An 18569-nucleotide genomic window follows, 5' to 3' on the forward strand; every position below is an offset into this window, starting at 1 on the left:
ATGTTTTCTGTCCTGGAAAAGTAAAAGGTTGTGCCAGAGCTGGGAGGTAGGCAGGAAGTCAAATGCTTACAAGTATAAGGGAGGACAAGTGATGGAGCATTTTAGTGAAAAATCATTATACTTCAAGGTACTTATCTAATCTACTTGAGTAACAAATTCCTGATCTCTTTCCTAAGAAAATTAAAAGACCTTTTTCATTCAATGTGAGATGTTTTCTGCTCTTTGTAGGCCTTGGCAGTGTATGTAGAATGTGTAGTTCTACATTCAGCTTTTCAAGAGAGAACGGGTTGCGGAGAACTACGATCATAATTAATTTATATTAAGTTAGCATTCCACTTTTCAGGATTGTCATGGTTTGGTTGACCTGTTAACAATTTAACTCTGCCATTTGAGGGATTTCTTGGAAAATGCACAAATCAGAGAGTCAAGAGATGAATTTTAATTAAGTGTGGTACTTTTGAAATCATAATCTGATAAATATCTGACACGATAGTTATAATAGCAATTTAATATATATCTTTATGAATAACCTGCAGGGTGTGTGCTGTTAGTCCACTTACAGTGAGGAAAGCAAGCTTGTGGCTTTGTGATGGATGTGCAGCATGAAGCAACTCCTGTTAATTAATGAGTTGAGTTTCTTAATGTAATGTGCTTCAGCCTGCAGTCAGGAGAGTGCTGCTTCAGACTTGAAAACTGAGAACAAGCCATAAGCAAACTGAAAACTGCTCATGACACAATCAGTCTTGTCTTCAAGGCACATGACACTCTTATAAGGCATAAACATTTCTTCCTAGTGGTTTATTCTTGCTTGGTAGGCACTCCTAGTGTTCTTAAATGGTAAGAGTTTGTTAGGTTATATATCATTAAACATCTGGTTTATTGCATTACTGAGGATGATGTGAACCACAGGCTTCTTGGTCCATCTCTGGAGTGATGTTTGAGTGCACATCAGATAGTAACTGCATGTGAAGTTTCTTGGTGTGCAGGAGGGCTGCAGAAATTCCATGAGAGACCATTGAGTGTAGTGAAATTATTTCATTTTTGTTACACACATATATTTAAAATACAATGCATAAAAGGCTAGATACAAAAAATTATAAATCATAATTTTTTGTTGGTGGAGGTCATCCTGTTATCTTCTGTGCACTGTTGACATAATCTTCTTGTTTGAGATGCTGAGTAAGACTGTAACTTTACCCTCTTCCCATTTTTCTTGCTCTTCACTGAAAGAGTTTTTCATATGCCTCTGTACAGAGTCCTTATCATTTACCAGTATCAGGTTTCTTTGGTATTTTATCACCTTTGTTTAGTAACTTGCTGCTTGGCATCTTTTGGACTGCTAATTACTGTAATGATCTGGATTTCCAGACTTGCAGAGTAATCACTTCTGGTGTGCTCTTCATCACATAGGTTTCTGTGTGACTGAGAATGTTGAGTAAATGATGAGAATTGTGAATTGCTTGGGAAGCCTCACAGAGAAATGTTTCATAGATCTTCAAATAAAATGCAGCGTTCCTTTTAAACAGCAAGATTTACTATTTCAGCCTTTCTTAAGGGAGAGACTACATTTTAAGGGATAATTAATAGAATTGCAGAACAGTTTTGGAGGCTCTCAACCTTATAAACAACATAATGGATTTTTAAAAAAACAAACTTGTGATGTAGTTGCAGCAGCAGCTCTAAATGATTTGTGTTTTCTGTTGAAATTAAAAAAGGTACAGCATTAAGGTTTAATTGTTCTTCTGACACTGTATTTCTTGCTAACACCTGGTTGCCTTGTACATTTTGAAGTGCCTTGAGTCTTCCAAGTGTTCTATTGCAGGTTTGCCCTCAGTGCTTAGGTCTATGTTCCTCCTCAGGAACACAGAAGTTGCATTATTCTGGAGAGTGCTGGGGCATAAGTCATTTCTTGGCAGGAAGGAAAACTGAAACAAATCCAATGGTACTTTTCTTGGGTTTTTTGAAATCTAACTTTCCAGCCACCATGCTGGCACGTACACTGGATGCTTGTACGTTTTGAAACCTTCATCCGACAGACTTGCATAAATCACTGGGTATAAACACTGAGCTCCAGAGGTGAATTTTCAACTTTTTCCCCAACCATTTAGCTAATCAGCAGTAAAGCAGATTGAGGACCTTGTGATGATTTTTAATAGTAGTGCATTCAAGACTTCTGTAGACACATGCTGTGACTAAATATTTATGTCATGTCAGCTTTTTAGTTGCTGTTGTGTAATAGAGATTTTACAACCGATGAAGGCACAGTGATGATTGCAGACACGGCCACAAACAGATATCCTTTTGGTGCTGCTACATTTCTTATTCACAGCTATATTATCTGCCGTGATAATGGAACTTCTTCACAGTATAATTTATTTTAAATAATGCCATTCTTTGAAAGCTAGATTGCTTGTCACATCTGTTCTGTAAATAAACTGGTTTCCTACTCTGAAGGGAAGGATGGAAACTCCTGAGTTCTGTCACAAGTTTTCTCTTTGAGCGTAATACAGCTTGTATGATGTTATTTCTTTACAGAATGGTAGCATGTGCCCCATGCAGCAGGATGATGGGTCAGCTCTAACAGCTGAGATTGTTTTTTTAAAGTATCCTCAAACAACCACCAGATGAAAATTAAAAGTTTGTATCAGTGCTTATGACACTAAGAGGGAAACTCGCAGCCTTTCAGGATTAGGGTTTTTTCAGTTTTTCTTCATGATGTTGTATAAGCTAAACTATGTATCCTGTATCTGAGTTGGCACATTTACTGGAACTAGGAACACGATTAACTCTTGATATATTACATATGCTTTGGCTATTCACAAAGCTGGTGAAACTAATAAAGGTTAACCGTTGTTTAAAGAGGAGCTAATGTATTAAAATTGTAGCATATTTTTGAGAAAGGCATTTCTCATATGAATATCTATGTGGTGTCTTCAGCAGGTGATAGAACTTTTCAGAGGCAAGGTCAGTGGTAGCTCTGATTACCTCTGCTGTGGTGTCATGATCCTCATGGGTACACAAGTGTGTGGTGGATGGTGAGAAAGTGTGTTCTCTCTCAAAGTAGAAAGAGGATATCTGGCTTGCAGCTGGAAGTTTGTTATGAGGCTCAAGTTAAGCAATGCACCTCTGTTTAGAAAACATTTTAAGCTTTCTCAAGTTACTGAAGTGTATTTCTGGATTAGGCTTGTGAAAACTTAATCTGTGTTTAAAGTTTCTAAAATGTTTGCTAAGAAGAATTCTGCACAAAGCAAAACTCATCTATTTTTGTTAGTACTTGCTGGAAGAGCAATGAGAAGTTCTTTTATTCTAGTGAGCTTTTTTTTGTTTTACGCTGTTGCTGTTTTCAGGGTGAAAGTTAGTTGTCAGCACTTGCATTTGTAAAACTCTTTTTAAGGGCTGATTACTTTGGTCTGAAAGTTGGCAGGCAAGATCTCAGCCCTGGAGCATTGTTTGGGGTTTTGCATGTTTTTAAATAACAGATCTATGTGACTGATTTGATTGAGAGAACGCATGCTGCTACTCAGACTGTAGTAACTCTAGATAGTGAATCAGACTGCAGAAAAGCACACTTTGAATATGAATGAGAAAAATTAGAGATGTCTGTAATGAGAGCGGGAGGATTGGGGGCTGCACTCCAGGGAGGTTTTTAGGGAGGTCAGCAAGAGCAGTAGGGGTTTTGTTTGCTCTGTAACAATCAAGGAGATAGAGGTCTTTTCCAAACTATTTGCAAGGTTGTGGTGCATGTGGATGCAGATGTTTATAAATCCCTTCAGGCAGTTGCACATTAACTCTGCCTGTACTAGGATACCTAAACCTGCACTAAAATGCAGTGTAAAGGTTAGTCGGATGTTGGCACCACGCTAACACATGTGTGGCTTTTGGATGAGAGCAGTCCCAGCTCTGCTTGGCTTGGCAGCCAGGCAAGAGTGATCATGTGGTTGTGTGCACTTATCTGTGTAGTCATTCTGTGGGCCATTGCTGGTTTGTATCTGGTATCTTCTGAAATGATGGAATTCTTATAACTAGATGGCTTTGAAAATACTTGACAGTGAAGAACCACGTTGTCAACTTTAAAAAAACCAAAACACTACAACTGCCCAAAAAAAACCTCACAAAAACCTCAAACAAACAAAAAAAAAATTAAAAATCAACCTCTCGCCCCACAAACAGACCCCCTATCTTTCTATTTGTGAAGGTGGTTGTGGATGTTGCAGAGTGAAACCAGTAGGCTGAAATACCCATGTTGCTTGACCGGATGGTCTCAGTCCCTCCTGAAAATATTCTTGTAACTCCTCAGGTTAACCACTCACCACGTGTCCACAGGGACAGATCTGTACAAGTGAAGGGTGACTAATGAGAGAACAAGTAGTAAGGCACTTTTGCCCTTGCTGTGGCAATTACTAGTTTTGCAGATGGAGCAGTGGATTACAGTTTTGGGAAAAGCAAACATGGCTGAATATTGTGCCATTTCTAAAGAAAAATGTTTTTCCTGTATTTTAAAATTCTCTGTCTTGCCTATTTACAAACCAAGTTTGGACTGCTTTTGGTTAGTCTCAATCAAATCTAGGCAGTTTCTCTTGGGATAGATAGCTGTCAAAATAAGTACTTAAATGTCTGTAGTAGAGTCAAGAACAGAGTTATTCTCAAGTTGCTGGTTGCTGAACTTGACTTATTACTCTATGATGGCCAAATGGCAAGCCAGAAGGATACAATGGTTTACTATATGCATTTGCAGAATTCAAATTAATGGGTGCTTCTAAATCAGTGAAACATTTGCATAGGTTGCCCAGAAAGGTGGTGGATGCACCATCCCTGGAAACATTCAAGGTCAGGTTGGACAGGACTCTGAGCAATCTGATCTAGTTGAAGATGTCCCTGTTTCTTGCAGAAGAGTTGGGCTAAATGACCTTCAAAAGGCCCCTTTCAACTACAAAATTTCTCTGTGATGAAAAAATTGTCATTTGACTGTGATAACTCAATATTCTGCTGTAGGTAGTGCTACCTGTATCCCAAAAGGGTTTGCCAACTTGCTTTTTTCTCTTGAATGTCTCCTGTTTATTGCTGCAACATTTATTTATGCAAAGATACATTGAACTGCTGACTGGTAAACTGTATCTTTTAAAGTCATGGACAAGTTAACTCTTCAGTTGGATGATAATTTTTATTGCTGCCTTAAAATGCTCCATTTAACTTGTCACTAATTCAGCTGATAAACTCTCTCAAACAGTGAATCTGTACCTGTGGTTTCTAGAATTACCAGCTATTGATTGTGGTTTATATAAATAAGCTTTTATATTAAGAGATATATCAATACTAATGAAAAACATGCTAAAATATATCATATGGAGAGCTTTTAACATTCCATTATTTTTGTTGGTTTTCTCCTTTCTGAAGTATCACTGCCTTTTTCTACAGCCCTTGTATTCTCTGACATAGTCATGGGAGTCTGCTGTCATGTAGGTTTTGTTCTCTAGGAGTCCAATAAGTGGCAGCTCTGTAGTAGAAAAGGTGGCATTAACTTTCCAGAACAGCCCTGCATGTGAAGTCGTTTTGAAGTATCTCACAACCAATGTGATTTTGCAGCTGAGCACTTGACATCCTGCAGACTTGCTGCAGTGGGATGTATTAAGTGAAGAAAAATTGCAACAGAAGCTCCCTCCTTCTGTGTTTGGGATCTTTCTGTATGGCTTGCCCATTTGCAGAAAGGCAAAGGCTGGTCATTGTTGAAATCACGGGATTTGGAAAGCAGGTTTTATCCTCTTCAAACAAATTATTTTATTGCTGTTGTTTGGAATGTCATTTTGATACTTAGTGATCAAAATTGAGCTTAAATATGTGGGTTTGACATTGTAATTACTAAAAATAATTTGTTTACAAGGTGAGTGGTATTAGTATGGTGTGTATCACAACAAATCCATGTATCTAATGAGAATATGATTATTAGTCTGAGTAGTGTAAGCGAAGTTACCTGTGGCTTCAATCTAGACTTGGCCTGTGATAAGCATCTTGCATAATCTCATCTAAGGGACTTCTGAAAGGCAGTAGAGTGATATGCTGCTCTAATTGCTGGTGGCTTACCCAAGGAATTTGAAGTTGCTATGTGCACACGGCAGTTACGTGTTGTCAGGTTAGGTGAAAACCTGTCTATCCTCAGCTGCAATTAATGATTGAGCTGGGTATTTTGTGCTTGATGGCCAGTCAGCAAATGCTTTAAAGGACATATATGTAGTGAAACTTTACTTTTTGTTTGACAGATTCATATGATTGCTGCTGTTTCCCTTCCCTTCCTTTATCCATAGACTTAAAAAGTTCTGGTGTTAACACTATGTACCAGAGGATGGCAATGATTGCAGCATGGATCTGGACAGGCTGATCCTAGAAGGGGATGGGAATAAGTGAGATAAGTAGGTGACAGAAGGATGCAAAGAAGTACCTTAACATGGATTTGGGGATCAAAATGCTGAGTAGATACCACCGCTGCTGACTGAAACATGCTTGTCTTTCTGTAAAGTAGTCTTTAGCTTATGAATCTGGACTAGAGCTGTGCCCAAGGGTAGTAGGAGTAGCAGTGGAGGTTACATACAGTGAACATGAAATGAGTGAGGAGTCTTAGGCTCTTTTTAGAAAGAAAAATTAATCCAAAATTTGGAAAGGCTAAACACAGTTTCTTTAAAAAACGTGAACAGAAGTGTTCTCCAAGAGGCTTAGACACTTCATGCAGTGTTAATGTGTCTTCTTCTTCCCATGCATGCCTTTAAGCAACACAGAGTCTGGCTATTTAATACTGCTTTTGAAAAATTGCTTTCATCCTGAGGATGGTTTTTGGTTATTTTAGAAAATATAAACATCCTGAATGAATTCCAGACTTTGTTACATAACCTGTGAGTGTATTTGTGTGTAACACTATGTGAGGGATAGTGTAATCTTTTAGTTTCATTTTAATGTGTTTTTTTGTCTGTGCCATTTCTTCCGTAATGTGTTTCTATTCCAAGGTGAGAGACATAGTGTTAAGAAAAGAAACTTCTGAGAATATAACAGTGACACAGTACTTGTGTTTCTTTTGAAAACATACTTTTCAATAATGTGAGGTGATAAGCAACTGTTCATGTAAGCTGAAATGTTCATCTTCTTGGGGATGTCAGTATATTTGTTTCCTCATTTGTATGTACAAAATACCTTTTGCATAATCCTGTAATACAGGTGCTTGAATCAGTTCATAGCTGAACATAATAATTTTCTTTGAAAATTTCAGAGTATATTCAGTCAGTTGTATTTGACATTTGCTTTTGTCCACTTCAAAATTCAGTGTAAAGGAGATTCATGGGAGGTTGTAATGCCCTAGACTGAAAGTCTTCTTAACTCTAGTCTTGGAGTCAAGGTAGCCTAAAAGGAGCTTATGTTCCTAAAGAATGGAACAGTACCATTAACTTACATGTGCTGCAAATCTTTATATTTCCATTTTAAGGAGATTGCATGTTTGGTGTCACCAACTTGAAAGCAATAAATCTCTCTCATGCATTGTTACAGATGCAGTATTGCAATTTCCTATGAATAAAAAGCTAAAAAAGCATTTTACATCTTTTTAGAAAAGAAAAAATTAAAAAGCTGGATTTTCACACCTCAATATTTACTTTGAGACTTCATGCTTTAAATTAGCTTTTATTGTTTTTTGGAAGACTTTTAAAAATAACAGTGTTCAATAATAGCATCAAATTTCAAAGCAATGCCACTGTCAGACTTAGAACTCTATTGAGTTTTTTACTTGTTTAATCAAATAAAATAAGATTTGGGGATTATAGAGCAGAAGAACTGGCTGAGCATTACTATTCTAGCAGAATTGTTGTAACATGCTTCTTAAATTTTGCAAAGATAAAGTGACCATCAAAGTAGTTATAGAAGAAGGGTTAGTTTGTGACTAAATGCTTCTTAGTGAGTGGAGTCTGCAGGTCGTATGAAGAAGTCATGGTTTGAAGTGCAGTCTGAATAAGTAAGGTGGGAATCAAAAGAAACTTTTCCAGTGGAATTTCCTTGCCCAGTGCTGTGGCAAATGTTCACCTGTAATCCCAAGGCAGCCAGTGACTGGGTGCTGAGTGTATCTGCAAGGTGGCTTTATCCTCATTTTTTGTTTTCTCTGGACACGTAATCCCGACCGTATTGTGTGGAAGTTCTTTGGACCTTTGCTCTGAGTCAGGGTGGCGTGTCTGGAGTGGCTGCGGGTTCTCAGGAATTTCGACAACCACTTACAGAATCTTTTGTCTTCTTATTTCTGCAGCTTACAAAGGTGACCAGTAAAGTTCTCTCTGAGCAGCCAAAAAGCAGACAGCTCATGACTTCTGATCAGGACACTAAAGTTGTGGCTGAACCGCAGGTGCAGCAAGTACAAGAAGTTAAGGACGGTTCTCATCTAGTAAGTATTATAATTGCATGTTCCCCTGGTGTGTTGTAGGAAACATTGTCTTTTCATGGTGTCTTAATCAAAATTGTAGGTCAGAACATTTTAGAAGGCAGTTGGCTGACAGCATTGAAACATTAAACAGCCAGAGCAGAGCTGTTGGAGGTGGTTAATTCTCTGTACTGACTAGAAACCTCAACTTAGCTTGACTTCATCCCTTTGGGGGGGATTTACATAATCTGCAAGATATGATAGTTTGCAGTCATTTAAGGTACAGGGGGTTTTAGGCTATGCAGGAATTGTATCACTAATCCTGAATTAGGTTCTTGCTCACACCTTGCCATGTGAGGACAATGCAGGGAATGCACTTCGTATGGATGTGTAGTGGAAAAAGCACAAACACATACAAGCAGGAATTTGCAGTCTGTAACAGGAGTTTTGTTCAGTCAGTTGTGCCAAGTGGCACGTGCTGCTGTTGCTGTGCTGCTGTGCAGGATCCAGTAAGTGGCTGTATGATATGCTTTTGGCAGATCATACAGTAGATTGTGCTGTGTGCATATATGTTGTAGTAAATGTTACATATATCTTCAGCAAGATTGAAGACTTGATTTTTATTCAAATATGTTCAAATTTTTGTCTTTGTTAACTGTGTATTGGGAGGAAAACACACATTGTGTATGTTTCCTCTTGGGACGTCTTGGAGGGTTTGGTTTCAGTGTATGTTCTGCCAGGAGTTTCACTTGTGCTATGCTATGCAGCAGATACTTCCTACTTCCAACTTAGCTTGGAGCAAGCACTAAGGAGCATTCTGAAAAACTCATGCTTTTCATTTCTAAGAAAGCTGGTGCACTTCTTGTTTGTTCCTCTTCCCCCCTTTTTTTTTATTCTGAGTTCTTTTCTCTGTTTTACGTTTCTTAGATGTGAATTTTTACTTATTTAACAGTAGAGGAAAAAATTCAGCAAGTATTTTCTGCCATACTTTTGGAAGTTGAACTTTTGAGATTTGCTGGGTTTTTTGTTTTATTTTTCCCCCCAGTACCCAGGGCATTAGTGCCCATAAACCAGTGTGTAAACTTGAGTAAGAGTGGCTTGCAGATTTGCTTCAAGAACTTGAAGCTGTCTGTGCATTTCAACAGGTGCATTAGCATTAAAGACAACTCATCAGTCTTTGTATGGGTGCTAGTTCTTTTAATTTGACCTACTAGAATTTTTATTTTAAAAAAAGTATTTACACCTTAATTCCTATTCTTATTTGGAGAAAAAGAGCATAATCAATTATTTGTATTTCAGGAGACATTACTGTTCTTTTCATGAGAAGAGAAAGCTGATGTCAATTTAGATATCTTGGAATGTACCCGTAGTGCTATAATGGTATATTTCAAATAACATGTTCTATTGTGATTAAAGCTTTACTTTGGCTGAATATTTTATCTCAAAAAGGTGAGACCTATACCTTATTAGGCTTTAAGTTATACCAATATGATACTCTTTTGTGCACAACATCAGAAGGTCATTCTGGTATGAGCATAATTACCAATATAGTCTAGTAACAGTGGTGTTTTCAAAATGGTCCCTTCTGTAATGCCATGCTTACATGAGTTGATTTTTGCCAGTGCTTCAGGACTTCATTTGCAAGTTCTGTGAACAAGATAATAATTGGAGAAAAACTTCACAGAGTGCAGGAAAGAATTAGCAAACTGAAATCATTAAGACACTTCCATCTTTTCATAAATGTGATAGGAGGGAGAAAAAACTTCTGGAATCCTGACTCTATTGCCTTTAGCAAGTACATACTTCAGGTCAGGTGAAAACCACCTGCTGTTTCCTGTGTCTTAATTATTTTGAGATCAGAGGGCTAGACTACAAAAAGATGTAAGTGCATGTTTGTGCTGATCATTATTTCAGTGTGCATATGATATGGGGCCATACTGCCATGGCACCTAGTGAGCTTTCTAGGAGTCTGTTTTTAATAGACTTACAAGAAATGTGCTGAATTTCGTTCCCAGCTGTTTTGGCTGTGCTGTTCCACTGGGATATCTTGATAAAACTTAACCAAATGCTTTTGTTCAGGAAGAAAGGTATTTCAGTGGGGAATCTTAATGCACTTCTGTACATCCTGTAAAAATAGGTATTAGGCTAGTTCTTCATCGGAAGTGGTTATATAAAGTATTTTTTTGTTTTCTCTTTGAACAATAACTTATTTTTTCTAATTATGAACTTAGTCATTCTGTTATTTGGCAAGAGCAAAACTGAAGACATTCTACTGTGAGTAATGTTGAATAGGTAATCAGTAGTGACTAAATTAAAGTGAAGGTTTTGATGTTTGGGTGGAATCCTTCAGAAATCACTTTTCAGGGTTGCTGCTTAAAGATACACAGGTCAATTGTTCACTAACATGTTTCAAAGTCTTAACCTCAAAGTGAGTCAGACAGTCTTGTCTTCTGCATTGAAGTAGCTATGAAACCATGCTATTTAAAGCATAATGTAGATCAGTCACAAGTCTCGTATGGTTCATTTCCAACACAACCAATCACTTTGGCTGATTCTAGTGGTATTTAACAGCAGAATTTTGCACACAAGTTGTTTGAAGGAAATTGGCATCTTGAGGATCTTCATGGATTTCTTGTCAATAGTAGCTTAGACTTACACATTGGAGGTACATAGCTTAGAGGATACTAGCAGATTCTTTAACTTTGATGGTTTTTTAGCTTTGGGAGTTAAATGTGCTATTTTTTTCAACTTCTTTAACCTAGAGGTGAGCTTTGTCACTTCAGATGGCATGTTCCAATAGACTGTTTGTATCCTGATTGACAATTACTCTTTCTGAGAAGGCCCTTGTTAGGCCGGACCCAGGAGTCAGCGTTTAAGAAGCAGTTCACTCCATTTTAACTCACTTCGGTGCTTACTTTTTAATAGTAGCTCTTTGCTGCTAGAAATTAGGTTACTCTGAGGGAAGAGGCCAAGGTGCAAATCCCATGGTGGAGGTAGTTTGTATGTCCTGTCTCTGCCAGATAAGATTTAACTGACTTTTAGTGCTAAAGGTACGCACAATCTTTTTCCTTGCTTGTTGAGCCTAAACTCTTCCTCTGTCATTCTCACATTTGAATGTGTGGCCTCTCAGAGCACTTTCCAAACTGAAGACCTGATCTGGAAATTTGAAAATATCGTTAGAAGGGATTCTTGTGTGACAACAAGTTCTGCAAATGTTTGTTCCAGTGCAGGATATTACAGTGGTGCCATTTAAACTTGCCATCTGAATGCAATATTAGTATCACCCATTCTTTCCCTAGCTGAATAATTACCAGGTGCTGCCATGGGTTTTTGTTAATGGGAATTCAAATCTGTGTGGTACACTGATTTTTGTCAATCCTTATAGGTACTGTAAATACAAGTCAATCATACTGTTGTTCAAAGCAGGGGAAAAATAACTAGAACTTCTTGAAAGATGGCACTTAATTTTACTTTCCAAAAATGAAGGATCAATACTGGTTGGTGTTTGCTTTTTCTGTCATGGTATTCTAGATTTAGGCCATAAGAAAAGTGGATAGGCCATAAGAATAATTTAATACATGTAGATGGCATCTAATGCTCATGTTTGATTATTTCAGTGTGTAGAATATATACTTTAACTCTTAGCAGTCCATTAACCATGATCTGTTGGAGGGAATGTTAGGCAATTTGATCAGCTGTTTCAGAAGCCTGCAGCAGTGTCACTGCAACATCTATTGTGACGCTGCTCTTCTCTGTTCCCTTGACTGGTGATGGGCATGGCATCAGGTGTGGCCTGGGAGTGCAGCATAATCACTGTTTCTTCAGAACTTGTTACATTTGCATGACTTTATTACAGAGAAAGAATAAAGGAAGTTAGATTTCAGTAGGATGTAAGGACTGTTTTGACTTGTGTTATTGTAACTTTAAATCTAGATTATGTTTTTAAACTTAAAAATGTATCTGGGATATATCTTAAAAATACATCTGGGATAAGCCCTTACTCCTTGGGAAAGAATAGATATGTGGAGAAATGAAAGATGGGTAAGTATGCTCTAGTTAATAAGCATGTTGACTTGCCTTCTGTGTAGGTGTGTGCAGGACAGAAGACTAAATACCTATTAAAAAAAGTAATTGTTCAGGTTATGAAAGTGCTGCTTCAGAGCACTTTTGTTTCATGCAGTCAGAAAACCTGTTTAGGCTTTGAGTAGACGAGAAATATACCAGAGCTAAAATATGCATGAATAAAGGGAAAAAAACAAAATAACAAAATTTACTCCCCAGACGAGTTGGGCTCTGAAATAGCAGAGCATGAACTCTGTTAAGTGCTTTTCAAGTTGGTGGCACTGTTAAGCTTAGCCAGAAGGTGCCTCGAGTGCTGTAGCATAACAGGAGTGGCATTTTCTGCTTAAATTCATGTTGCCTTTTTTTTTTTTTTTTTTTTTAAGTTGTAATCCCACACTAAATAGTATTGAGAAATTTGACTTAATGAATGTGCACTGTAGCTGCTTTGAAATAGAAATAATCCCTGGAACCCTAAGATAAAAACAAAGGAACAAGTATAAAATGTCCACATTTGAAGGGTATGGGAAAACTGGAATAAGTTTCTGCTTGCCTGAACTGCTTCACCCCTTTTCTTCCCATTAGTTGATAGTAGAAGTGGTTGTTAAGGCACTGGAAAAGTGGACTTTGCCCTGGTCTGTCTCTTAAAGACACTCAGCTCCTCTCTAGAAAGCACGAGTTAGTAATGGTTAAATAATGAAGGGGAAAATCTTGCTATTTGTTTACCTGATAAGGGAGTTTTCTGAATAGTTGTGAATTTTTTAAGTATTACTGTGACTTTAAGCTGACATTAAAAACAGTTAAATTGTTTGCTCATGGCATTTCTTCAAAAAAACTATTATAAGTAACTCCCTCCCCCTTTCCCTGTTCTTGGTTCCAGGGAATGCTAAAGAGAGGAGTGACTTGGCATAGTTTTCAGTCTGGATCCAAGCATGTTGAATAACTTTGTCCCAGGGGAGAATTAAAAAAAATGCAGCAGATGGCAGCAATGATGCATCAGACTTCCTACCCTTAGGAACAGTGTAGCTGCAGGCACTTGGAGTCTTCCTGGATTGGATAAGGGGTGAGGGGAGGGTAGTTTTCCTCTGATCTTACTTTACAGTTTCAAAGCAGACTTGTTGAAGAGGGGATGTACTTTTCAGCAGTCTTTTATGACCAGAGTTAGTGGAATATTAGTTGCCATAAGGTGCACAACCAGTGGAAAATAGCACTGAGTTAAGTGTTTGTCCGAAAGAACATTTGAAATAGAGTTTAAGGATCTGTCTTGTCTTACACTCTTACATATTTTCAATATCTTTTAAGTAACAGAGTAGAGTGGTGCTGTAGTTGTACACTCTGTAAGCTCTCTGAAGTATGGGGTCCAAATCTGAAATAATAGCAATGCATTTGAGAGAAGGTCTGAGTGATGTGAGGTAATGGAAAGGCAAAGAAGAACAAATCTATTTAGGGCAGAAAAAGATTGCTGGGTATTTTCATCTTTTTTTATTGGGCTTCTATATTTGAAGAAACGGAACTGCTTTTTATTAGCAACTACAAAAACTTACAGTAATAGAAGTATTTCAGTATGTAAATACATGTGTATAAAAAAGGTTTTGTTGTTACGAGGTCAAGAGTCTGTATATGTACAACAATGAAAACTATACCGAGGACAGACTTTTGAAAGGAATAGCATTCAGTCAAATTACTTTTTAAATATTTCTGAATTTTTAATAAAAGGATACAGAGTTTTTTTTCTGAGCTTAAATATAATTCATCCTGTCACAGTACCATGAGGTGGGTAAATGATCTTGAGGCCCCCTTCAGTGCTGTAAGTCACTTAGGAATTATATATTGTCTTTTTTTTTTCATGCAGATAACAAATTTTTAAAAAAGGCTTGGAACAGAATTAGCTTCTGATAACGTACAATGACTGCTCAATGGAATACATGAGGTCTTATCTATCTTTAGCCTGTTTTTCCTAAAGAAGTAATTGTGGTGTAGGTTCAGCTCTGGGGGAAGGGAGGGAAAGGAGGAAATGGTCCAAAAAGTGTTTGATTTACACATCAGATTTAAACATGTAAAGCCAGAATGCATTTGTCCTTGTATAGAAGGTGGGAGATGTATTAAATATGAAAACAAGTAGTTTCTGGCACCCGTGGGCATTGTGAAAGATGTTGTTTGAATGATTTGGATGGACAAAACCTTTTAGGAAATTAAACAATAGAAGTTCATGAGACTCAGTAATACTCCTAAACAGACTGTAATCTTATTGGAAGGAGTATTTGGCTTGAATATTACTGTGTATATGATGAAATACTGAAACATTGCTCAGCAACTGGGATTTGGACTTTGAGTGGCAATGACATATGAACCCCTGCATGGTTTTAAAGTGTGCTATTTTTGGCAGTTGGGTGTTGGCTTGTCTCCTCAGTAGCCATAGAAAGTTAGTGTAAAGAGGAAGGTGATTTGCAATGAGAAGACCCTCTGACACTACTTATTAAACATGGGCTGCTGCTTCAGTAAAGAATTGAGTAACAGCACAAGTGAGGAGAAAACCAGCTTGTTACAAAAATCTGTGGAAGAGGAAGCACCAAAGTCAAGGATAAGTAAAACTTTATCTTCAATTTTCGGAACTGTGGAAAGCCAGGATCTGCATACAGTGGGAAGGACAGTTAATGGGGCAGCTGTGACAGTCGGCATTGAGCGTGTTTGTAGTGATGATTGTGCAGTGTCAGATTCTAAATCTGGATTTTTGGGTAGAAAAGGAAAGTATTCGTCATATAACAGCATGGGGAATACTCCCCATGTGAGCCCTAGGAGGACGTATGGCAGACCTTTTAGCTTCTTTAATTCCTTTAGTCACCTCTTGAAATTCTCTGGAACGTATAGAAATCTGCAGAGAAGGGAAGAAAAGAAAGATAAAATTATTAAAAAAAGAGCACCTAAAAAACTTAATAGTAATGGTCAGCATGTGAACAATATAGAAAATAATAATAGCAATACTGTTAATGAGAATGTAGCTTCACAAGAGCATTGCTTGTTTGATCATATTTCTAATTCACATGTACCAGATAACGTAGAGAAAGGCTTACAGAGTGAAATTTCCTTAAATAGAAATTCTCTGGAGGATTATGCAGTTACATGTGACCATTCAAGGCAAAATGAAACAGTAAATGTTGAAGACAGCAAGAGTGACAGCTTACAGAAAGTTTCGAGTTCATATAGAGAGATGTCTCCAACATTTTCCTGTCTTGATGTAGACAACAGTCAAAATGTGAAAGACAAGGAGTTTTACAGCATTTGTGTTGTAGATGCCGAAGATCTGAAAGGGGATGAAGAGGTGCCAGCTACTGTGCATGAAGAGACTGCAGCAGACATAGATAACTCAGCTGTTACTGATGAAGGAATGTGCACCATGGCACGACCTCTAGACAGAGGGAAGGAATTTCCAATGAAACAATTGGCACAAGTGGAAGCTGAGTTTAATTCACAGAAAGAACTGTTTGAGTATAAAAAAGAAGATAGATCAAACCTGGAGAAAAAGGATACAAAGGAATATTGTAGCCTAGACATCCAGTGTTCTTTTGATAACCTACTGACTGACAGGTGTCAGGTGCATAGGTTTAATATTGACAGTACAGTAACAGATGTCTTAAAAGCAAAAGTGCCTGGTGAAATCATCCCTGAGAATCAGCAAGAGGAGGTATATACCATGGGTAGTGCTGCCAGTTGGAATGAATCACTGCATACAGCTTGTGATTCTGTAAAGCCTGTGGATGCTGCTGGAGAGGACCAATACAGCCCTAAGTCAGAAAAGGTGAAAAACGGTGATCATATTTCCAATGTGTTGTTAAACACTGGAGTATCTAATTCAGGAAAAACTGAGGGAACTAATCATTCTGATGTTGTGCCACTACCTAGGCATCCCTCAAGTGCTGTAGAGCAAATAAGTACTAAACAGGTGGTAGACAACATAGAGGATAACTTTAAATTATCATTAGAGTTACATGAAATGGACAATGTGGAAAGACTTGATGAAGAAGTCTGCTTTCTAGAGCCAGAAAGTGAAGTAAACTCAAATGTGGAAAAGAAAACACTTGACAGAACATATGGTGATAGCCAAACATTTTCACCAGACTCTAGTGAACATCATAGCAGTTTTGAAGAATCCTTGAAAGAGGGAGAGAAATGCACTGGTACAGTTTTGCATAGCTGTGAAGCTTTGAACATGACTGAAACACAGCTAAACTTGGAGGAAGGTTCTGATTTTCAAACTCACATTAAGGGTTGCACTGAAATCAAGACATCATCTGAAGCTGCAATCCACAGTGGCATGGAGGAAGATACCTGTGTGAGTGCCATTGAAGTAAAAGGTGACTTGCTTGAGGAAGCTGGTAACTTGAGCAGAACTAGATCAGGGATAAGTGATGGCACTGTGACACCTCATGCACATAATGCAAGCAGAGGTGAAATGTTCCTAAAGGAAAACGGCCTAGAGTGTCAGGTTTCACAAGAGTTACTGGAGAATAAAGGTAAAGGATGCAAATATTCAAATTCAGATAACAAAACCAGTGTCTCTTCTGTGTCTGTGGAATGTGAGCATATGAATAAAATAGATAAGAACAGCAGACAAGAAGAACAACAGGATGTATGTTCCTTCCACACAGTGGAAAATCAATGGAGTGCAGAGACTGAGTCAGCCAAAATAGCTGGGCATGTAGTAGAATCTCTAAAACAGACAAAATTTGAAGGTCAACTAAATGAGTCCATTGAAAACAAGGCAGAAAATGTAAAAGAGAATCTGGATGCTAACATTGCTGATTGTGATAAAGGTATCTTCAACTGCAGTAAAGGCTTGGCTGACAGTCAGAATGCTCCCTCTGACTCCACTGTACCTGCAGGCACGGACAGTTGTATGTACAGGAGTGTAAAATTAGAAGATGCCACTAAAAAGCTGGAAGATGCCAGTAAACTCTTAAATGAAGACCATAAAGTTTTGCCTGTATTGTATCAAAATGCATGTTGTCATGAGCATGACAAACCACCAGAAGAGCCTGAGTTGTGTTATTGTGCCAGTCCAGAGCCAGAAGTTGGGAACACTCAAGTTTCTGTTGGGCCTTTTACTGAGGAAAGATCAGAAACTCGTGGAAAAAGTATGTGTGATGTAAATGAATGTAATCTTCAGGATGGTGAAGTAAACCAGTATGTCAGCATCCACACAGAGGAGAATCTCACTGGTTTTGGTTTATCAGCTGAGAATCTAGAACTTTTTACCAGGGGGAATTTGAAGCAGTTGCAAGCCAAGACTACTGAACTGAAAAACACCAGTTACATATTAAATACTCAGATGAATGACATGACCACAAGCTGGGAACAGATGCAGCCAGATCACAAGATTTTCTCAAACAAAGAGCTTGGAGTTTGTGTTGACCCAAAGCAGGTAGACAAATACGCTGCTACTCCTTCCTATGAAATACCCGGTGCCTCTCCTGGTGCAGCAGGATTTCAGCAAGGCAGAGAGCAGTGCGTGTTAGGTCTGATGGGAGATGGATCAAGTGACCAGAAGCAGTCCTATGACATGGACAGACAAAATCCCCATGTTGAAATGTGGTCACATTTCATCAATCTTCAGACTGGCAATGCTGATTGGACAAATCAGCTGCTTTCTGACACAGTTCTTTCTGGTAATGGTGAATATCTTGTGGGCTTTTTATGGAATAATGCAGCTTCTAATGATACCATGAAGAATGACAGACTGTGTATAGTTAATGAAAACTTCCAGAATGAACCTGAAAATTTAACAAGTGCTTCATATGCAGTGGAAACATACCCATATCAGCTGCTAGCACCGGAACATGCTGGTACATGGGGATGGCACAATAAAGATGAACTTGTAAGTATTCTGCAGAAGTGATTTGCTCTTAAAGCTGAAGCTAGAAGTTTGACTAAGCCAAGTCAAACTGTGGTTTCATTAGTTAAATAGATGTTATTTTGTCCTGAACCTGACGAGTCCCTTTCCTTTGAAAAACCAAATGCTGTACAGAATGCAGAAGTCAAAAATTTTGCTGAATATTGATTTTTTTTTGTTCTGCTTACTTTGTGTGAAAGTTCAGTCATTGGCAAAGTAACTTGATTGCAGGTTCTCATT

At 38.0% G+C, this 18569-nt stretch overlaps 1 protein-coding gene across 8 annotated transcripts in view; it reads left to right on the top strand.

Moving 5' to 3' along the window:
- The window catches only part of LARP4B (La ribonucleoprotein 4B), a 55446-nt gene that overhangs the window by 10068 nt on the left and 26809 nt on the right, over positions 1–18569 (top strand). For 5 of the 8 annotated variants that reach the window (XM_068173990.1, XM_068174007.1, XM_068173998.1 and 2 more), the window contains exon 1: positions 14910–18314. In XM_068173990.1, the coding sequence (XP_068030091.1) occupies positions 14925–18314 (3390 nt within the window). In that variant the 5' untranslated portion in view covers positions 14910–14924. Of the gene's footprint in view, positions 1–8272; positions 8408–11320; positions 11384–14909; positions 18315–18569 lie in introns of those variants that run through there. The other 3 variants (XM_068174042.1, XM_068174034.1, XM_068174053.1) reach the window with 2 other exon arrangements.

The sequence above is a fragment of the Anomalospiza imberbis genome, chromosome 1, assembly GCF_031753505.1.
Source record: "Anomalospiza imberbis isolate Cuckoo-Finch-1a 21T00152 chromosome 1, ASM3175350v1, whole genome shotgun sequence".
Lineage (NCBI taxonomy): Eukaryota > Metazoa > Chordata > Aves > Passeriformes > Viduidae > Anomalospiza > Anomalospiza imberbis.